Source organism: Onychostruthus taczanowskii, unplaced genomic scaffold (assembly GCF_017590055.1).
Source record: "Onychostruthus taczanowskii isolate IOZ18803 unplaced genomic scaffold, ASM1759005v1 scaffold107, whole genome shotgun sequence".
Taxonomy (NCBI): Eukaryota; Metazoa; Chordata; class Aves; order Passeriformes; family Passeridae; genus Onychostruthus; species Onychostruthus taczanowskii.
In genome coordinates, this window is record NW_024497297.1 from 2,297,804 (window position 1) to 2,305,390 (window position 7,587).

Consider the following 7,587-nt stretch of genomic DNA (forward strand, 5'->3'; position numbering starts at 1 on the left):
GAATGCCTATCGTCATGGAGTGGTTTGGGTGGGAAGGGACTTTAGAGCCCATCCCATCCCTGCCATGGGCAGGGACACCTTCCACTGTCCCAGCCCGGTCCAGCCTGGCCTTGGACACTTCCAGCCACAGCTTCTCTGGGCACCCTGTGCCAGGGACTCGCCACGCTCAAAGGGAGGAATTTCTTCCCAAAACCCAACCTAATTTTCCCTTTTTTTTCAGTTGGAAATCTTTCTGCCTGGGACTGGAATCCAGCATGTGGGAATGAATGCATGACCTCAAGTCCTGATGTCTGTCTGTTGGTGGGCAAAGCCCCCAGACTGATCAATAATCCTTTCAAAAATGCCCTTTGGACACAGACTTTGCTTCCAATCTGTTTGCATCCAGCTCCCAGGGGTCCAGAGTCAGACGCAGTGACACGGCCTCACTGTGTAAAATCTGCAGGATTCAGCCCTTCCTTGCAATAATATCTCAGTCTGGCAATAAACATAAAACCAACCTGACAAACCCTGCCTAAGAATAACATTCAATTTAAAACGTCCACTGCAAATATCGCCCCTCAGAGAGCTGGGAAACAAGGCGGACACAAAAAATTTCTGGGAGTTTCCTGCACTTGGACACATCACCAGACAGGGGCAGATGGAAGCACAAGTGCCCCCACCAGGGTGATTCCTCATTATTCCGTTGATTCCTCATTATTCCATTCTTCCTGTGCTGCAGCAGCAGCTGCACTGGTCTGTAGCCAGCACAAGGGGAAGCTGCTCAGAAGTATACATTTACAATTTCAGCCTTTTGTATAAATAAATTAAATACAAATCCTGTTTTCCTGAACAACACAAAACACCACAAGCACTTTTTGTCCCTCAAAATGAATTATTTTTTACATTTTTATCTTTTATTTTTACTCAAACCACCAGTTAAATGCAAAGGGCTGTGCTGGTACCTGTGGTGGGAAAGACCCAGGATGTCCTAGAGTGGTCCTGGGCAGAGGGAGTCCTGCACTTTCCAGTGGATTTCAGCAGGCAAGATCACATTTCTAGATGTGCTGAAAGAGCTGATTAAATCCTTGGGAAATGACATTGTGTTCATTAAGTGTGCATTGAGAACAGCCCCGGAGCACTCCATTTCCACAGAGCCAGTGTAGTCAAAGCAGTTCCCATTCCCACAATCTTTCCTCCTATGTATATATTTCTGAGTTGTTTGCTTGTTTGTTTTCATCCTGCTAAAATAAAGTCCCAACCCTCAAACCTGAGGTGGCAGCACGTGTTTGTGACAGAGCTCAGTGGCAGCTGTCAAAATCCACACTGGAACAAAAAGATCTTGTCAAAATATTCCATTTTTATTTATGTAATTATATTTTTTAAGACAGTGGAATAAGCCTGAAGAAGCAGGATTTCCAGCAGGATTTCCAGCAGGATTTCTAGAGGGACCTGAGCTTTTTAGGGATGGAAACAAAACTGTATCTGCCAGTTTCTGTGCTGGCTCCATGTGGTCCACAGAATCACAGGATGGTTTGGATGGGAAGGATCTTAAGGAGCATCTAGTCCCGTGGACAGAGACACCTTCCATAGACCAGGTGGCTCCAAATATCATCTGACCCAGCCTTGGGCACTTCCAGGGATGGGGAGTCCATAACCTCTCGGGGCAAATTTCACAAGAATCTTATCACAAAGTTATCCCAAAACCCCAGGATAAAACAGCTGGCTGCAGGGCTGGCTGTGGAACTGGCACCGGTCCCACTCCTAAGGCACAAGGATTTAAACTTTCCCAAGCCCTGCTTGTGAACAAAAGGGGCGAAAGCAATCCCGAGGGATGAAGTTTTCCAATGACAGAGGTGTTGAGTGACAGGCACTTGAGCGGTGTTTTGCTGCCAGTGCCCAGCGTGACTCATCGGCACTTTCCAGCTTTGAAATGGGGACGAGTCTGGCTGTCTACAAAGACCGGCGACAGTTATTCCCAAACAATTCCCTGTTGCTGAGAACCTGGGCTGTATTATTTCAGCAGGGCGTGTGTGCAGAGTGAGTTCACTCTCCAGAATGCTGTTGGACATGCCAAGCCTAATTCATCAGAAAGATGATCCACCTCATCCAACCCATCCCAGGCTCATACATGCATAAAAGGGCTCTCCCCAGCCCTTGCAGAGCACAGGTTCACCTCTCTCCTTTCCCTCCTACTCCTTGCTCCAGGCCAGCACCTTTGCTCTTTTATTCTAGCTGCAGCATCCACCCCAATCCAAAAAGCCCCAGCAATGTCTCGCCAGTCCACCGTGAGGATTCAGAGGGGGAGAAGTGGCTTCAGCGCTGCTTCAGCCATGGTCCCAAACACGTGCCGGACCAGCTTCAGCTCCTGCTCCGTCACCCGCCTGGGCAGCTGCAATGCTGGCAGTGGCTTTGCCAGGGTTGGGGGGGGCTTTGGAAGCAAAAGCCTCTACAATGTTGGTGGCTGCAAGAAGATCTCCGTGGCTGGAAGGGGTGGCAGCTTCTATGGCTCGGCAGGGTTTGGTGGTGCCGGGAGTGTGTACGGGGGCGGCTTTGGTGTTCCAGCCAACCTTGGCTACGGATACGGGGCCTTTGGGGGTGGCCCTGGATTCCCAGCTGGGGGCATCCATGAAGTCTCCATCAATCAGAGCCTTCTGAAACCGCTCAACTTGGAGATTGACCCTAACATCCAAAGGATCCGAAAAGAGGAGAAGGAACAAATCAAAACCCTCAACAACAAATTTGCCTCCTTCATTGACAAGGTGAGCTTTCCTATATATCTGATTTTTTTGACAGGGACACTCTTCTTTTCTGCTTGATGAGGACAAAAGCTGATCAAGGAGGAATAGAAGTGAGGAATAAGACTGGAAGATGCCCTGGAAGCTCCAGGGAATGGCACCTGTTTCATAGCGGTTGCCATGAATTAATCATCCGGTGTTTGAGTTCCTCCTCCTTTGCTGCTCCCACATGTCACAGGCAGTAGGGAAAGAAATCTCCAGAGGAGAATCCCACCCTTCTGGAGACTTTAGGCTGAACATTTCAAGAGCCTTGGGAACAGCTTTGTAGATGGTCAAATTAATTGCAGAAACCCACCTAAAATGACCAAGAAATTGGCACAAGGGAGAAGCAGCTTCTCAATGCTTGAATTCTCTCAAAGACATTTAAATCTGTCACCAAAATGTTTGGATTTTTAGTTCAAAATATCAAAATCTGATCCAAATCTGTCTGCCCACCACATTTCACTGATGCACAAGAACATCTGCTCAGCTCCTGCTCTGGTCAAGCTGCTCTTCTGTGGTCTCAAGGAAAATGCTGCAATATTTTGGACGTTTAGTGGGGTAGGGGAGCTCTACAGAAGGGAAGGAGAAGCAGCACCTTAACAGTGCTATTTTAATTAAAGAACAAGCTCTTCTTTGCTCCTTATGTGATTTTGCTCACATTTTTCACACAAAATCCCTGTATCTGGTCTCAATTTAAACAATGAATGGGAAGCCAGAAAATCAAGGGCTTTTCCAGAGTTTCTAACACTGAACAGGGTCCCTGCAGTCAAACCTCCCAACAGATGAGAATTTGGCTCTGAAAACCAGCTGGAAGGAGAATTCTACCCTCTCAGCCAGTTCTGAGACCCTCCCATTTGCAGGGAAATTCTCCCCAGTCTCTGTTCTTTCAAAGCCCCTTCAGGATATTTCTCTTTCCAGGTCCGATTCCTTGAGCAACAAAACAAAGTGCTGGAAACCAAGTGGAGTTTGCTGCAGGAGCAGGGAATGAAAACAGTGAGGAACAACCTGGAGCCGCTTTTTGAGACCTACATCAACAACCTGCGGGTGCAGCTGAACTCCTTGCTGAGCGACAAGGGGAGGCTGGAGGGAGAACTCGTCAACACCCAGTACCTGGTTGAGGACTTCAAAAAGAAGTAAGTCTTGAGCTAACGCTCTACTCACCTGGGCAGGTGCAGCCTTTCTCCTCTCAACATCCTTAAACCAGCTGGGGGATCCAGGAGAGTCTGGGATCCTGGAATTCCCAGCAATGACATTTTCTCAAAGAGAAATTTTCTCAGTAACGGAGTTACAGATCCCAGTATGCCAACATTTAGGGAATAATTTGGAGCATGATCAAAGACTTATTAATTAAATTACCTACTGAGAGGGAAAAATTACACAGTAGGTCTGAAAGTTTCAGAGCAGCACATTTCATTTGCTTAAAACAGCAGAAAGAGGATGACTAATGGCCAGAAATAAGTAAAAAATAATGGATTTGTTCGAATTGTTTTGATGTACTTGTTTTAACTGGTTCAGCTCCTGGTCTCTCATTGAGGGAAAAGAGCATTGTATGCAAAATGCTCTGAAGGAAATTCATTCCAGCAAACTCAAATCTTTCTGTTACCTGCCCAAACAAAAACTCCCTGTGCTGTCCTCTTTTAGGTATGAAGATGAGATCAACAGAAGGACCATCGCAGAGAACGAATTTGTGACGCTCAAGAAGGTGAGAGTAAATTCCAGGGCACTGTGGGATGGCTCATTGTAGAGCTCTGATCACCCACTCAGTCACAAATCCACCCATTACAATTCCAACCCCTTCAGTTTCATTATGGTTTCTTCCCTGGACTGTTATCACAATGCGCGTTCCTGATTTACTGATAGGGGTGTAAACCACCCAAGACTCTCTCATCCCCCAGGATGTAGATGCTTCCTACATGAACAAAGTGGAACTCCAAGCCAGGGCAGATGCGCTGACTGAAGAAATTAATTTCCTGAGAGCCCTTTACGAAGCAGTGAGTACAACCAGCTCCAAAATATCCCGGCCCCCAGTGAACAGCTTCTCTCCCTCCGGGAGATGCTAAATCCTTCCCCTCTGTTGAGTTGCACCAACACCTGAGCTGTTCAGATAATGATCTGTAACAGCCTCTCCCAGGTCTGCAGCTCACCTGGAAGGGTGAAAAGGCATCTCCCAAGGGGATTACCTCATTCCCTATGCTCTTTGCAGGAGCTGTCCCAGATGCAGACTCAGATCTCTGACACCTCTGTGGTTCTCACCATGGACAACAACCGAAACCTGGACCTGGACAGCATAATCTCTGAGGTCAAGGCTCAATATGAGGACATCGCCAACCGGAGCCGCGCCGAGGCCGAGTCCTGGTACCAGACCAAGGTGAAGGATCTGGGGTTTCCATGCTCTTATCTTCATATCTTGTCTGGAACAGATAAAGACCGACTCTTCCAAGAAAACCCTCCCACCTGTTGATCTGGGCTGGAGGAGGGACTCTCAGGCTCCTGGTAACTCCAAAAATGGTGGATTTTCCTTTGACTGGTTGTTTCTCTCTGTGACAGTACGAGGAGCTGCAGGCCACGGCTGGCAGGCATGGGGACGACCTCCGGAACACCAAGCAGGAGATCTCGGAGCTCAACCGCCATGTTCAGAGGCTCCGATCTGAGATTGACAGCGTGAAAAAACAGGTAAAGGACAGCAAACTCCACTTTTAACCAATTTACCCCCAGACTTGCAAGGGAGAGGAAGGAAAAGGTTGGCACAACCTGTTCTGATCAGTTTGACCCTTTTTCATTCAAAAATAAAACTGTCACTAAATCTGGTGCTGGGATAAATGTTGGTGGCTGCAAGAAGATCTCTGTGGCTGGAAGGGATTGCAGCGGGGGTAAAGAACAACCTGGGTCTGGGGTGGGGACTTTGAGCTTTGTGTTCCATAGTGTGCCAACCTGAAAGCTGCCATCGCCGACGCCGAGGAGCGCGGGGAGCTGACCCTCAAGGACGCCAGGGCCAAATTGGCTGAGCTGGAGGATGCTCTGCAACAGGCCAAGGCTGACCTGGCCCGGCAGCTCCGGGAGTACCAGGAGCTCATGAATGTCAAGCTGGCCCTGGACATCGAGATTGCGACCTACAGGAAGCTTCTGGAGGGAGAGGAGTGCAGGTGGGTGGGAAGCATCCAGCCCTGGGGCTGGGGATGGCACAGGAGAAGCTCAGCATTGCTGGAATGCTAAGCAAAATCTCAAGAGTGGGGAGATGGTCCCAGATAACAGCAATAACAAAAAAAACCATGAATTATGGTGTGATTTTACTTTTCTCCTCAAAGGCCTCTGGGAAATGTATCTTATTGTTTCTTTTTTGTTCCCCCCCCCCCCCCCCCAGTATCAACAGGCTTCTAATCCTCTTCCTTGTGTTCTATCCCTGAACAGGCTGGCTGGAGATGGGGTCCCAGTGAATATCTGTAAGTCTCTAAAACATAAGAATTACCCTATTTAAACACTCCTGTGTCTCTACACCAAGAAGCCAATGCCCAGAGATACTGAAACATTTCCTTCTCCTCCTTGCAGCTGTCACCAGAACAACAGTGGGAACTGGATACGGAGGAGGGAGCAACCTCAGCATGGGAGGGGGGATCTGCAATTTGGGGAACAGCTTCAACTGTGGGAGTGTTCCCGGGATGAGCAGCACCACCCTCGGAGCTGGCAGCAGCTCCAGCATGAAGTTTGTCTCCAGCTCCTCCACCAGAAGAAGTTACAGGAGCTAAAATTCTCCTTCCAGTCATCGCCACGCACTGTAAAACACCAAAACTGGTCCTTTACTGGAGCGTGGCGGGGTGAGCACAACCAGGGCCACCTGCACCCCAAGTCCTGTCCCACAGGAGCCTTACTTTAGGAACTCTCTCTCAGCTGTGTTGTCTTGCACACATCCTGCTGGGGCTCAGCCCTGGAAGCTGAGTTTCACTGGGTTAAATTTGCAGCTCGCTTGCTCCAGCTCAGCAAATTTTTGGCCGGATTTTGTATATAAAATATGTCCCATGACTGTTCGTCTCTCTTCACTTTCTGGAGTTTGTCTAATAAAAATGCACATGTAATTTATTCTATTTTGTAGTCCTTTTAATTAAAGAGGTGCAAGAGCAAATGCAAACACAGGTAACAAGAACTTTCCCTCAGGCCCTGACCAGTTAAAGGCTCAGATTTTTGCTCCTCACTCAGATTTACTGAATTTCATTGTCAGCAGCCAGAACACCCCAGCCCAGCAGAACCTCAGAGGGAGGCTTGGTGTTGATTTCGACATTCCCTCCCCACTGTGCAGGGAAAACACCTGGAAGCCAAACACCAGGACACGCCAAGGCAGGAGTCAGGCATAGGGGAAAAGGTCTGAGCTTCATTTACTTTCAGCTCCCAGCCCATCGAGCATCCAAGAGTCTGGATCCTGGGGGTGGGATCCCAGTGCCAGGTGTGTGATGTACTTGCACAAACCTCAAACAAGGGGGAATTAACTCCCAGGGGAGCCAGAGCAACCCCCTGGCCTCTTCAGGTGAATCATCCATCCCAAACCCCTGTTGTCACCCACACCTTGGAGCCAGCAGTGCCAACATCTCCCTGAGCAGGCTGAGAGCCCTCCCTGGCTCAGGGTCCTGGTGCTGATGTTCCCTCCCCTCTAAACACACAGAGAGGCAGGATCAGGTACATACTCTGGTCAGTAAGAATTATGAACCAGATATGGTCCTACACTGAATTAAGTGTCACAAATCCAGTAGCTATTTAAAAACCCAAGAAAGGGACTTGTTTCACTGTTGAAAAGTGAAAGTCTTAAAGATCCAGTGTTTCTTCAGGTTCTTAGGATATGTTG

The 7,587-nt window shown here is 48.5% G+C and overlaps 1 protein-coding gene across 4 annotated transcripts; it reads left to right on the plus strand.

Annotated features, from left to right (window-relative positions):
• The first annotated feature begins 2,246 nt into the window (after window positions 1-2,246).
• Window positions 2,247-6,499, plus strand: LOC121343214 (keratin, type II cytoskeletal 75-like). 4 transcript variants are annotated; one of them, XM_041418203.1, is made up of 10 exons: window positions 2,247-2,511; window positions 2,542-2,738; window positions 3,675-3,889; window positions 4,398-4,458; window positions 4,652-4,747; window positions 4,960-5,124; window positions 5,304-5,429; window positions 5,679-5,899; window positions 6,165-6,196; window positions 6,303-6,499. In XM_041418203.1, exons 1-10 carry the CDS (start codon window positions 2,247-2,249, stop codon window positions 6,497-6,499), a joined length of 1,575 nt encoding a protein of 524 aa, XP_041274137.1. The 4 variants fall into 4 exon arrangements, with proteins under 4 accessions (XP_041274137.1, XP_041274151.1, XP_041274129.1 ...); XM_041418217.1 differs by having other exon boundaries at window positions 4,960-5,055; XM_041418195.1 differs by having other exon boundaries at window positions 2,247-2,738.
• The last annotated feature ends 1,088 nt before the right edge of the window (window positions 6,500-7,587 follow it).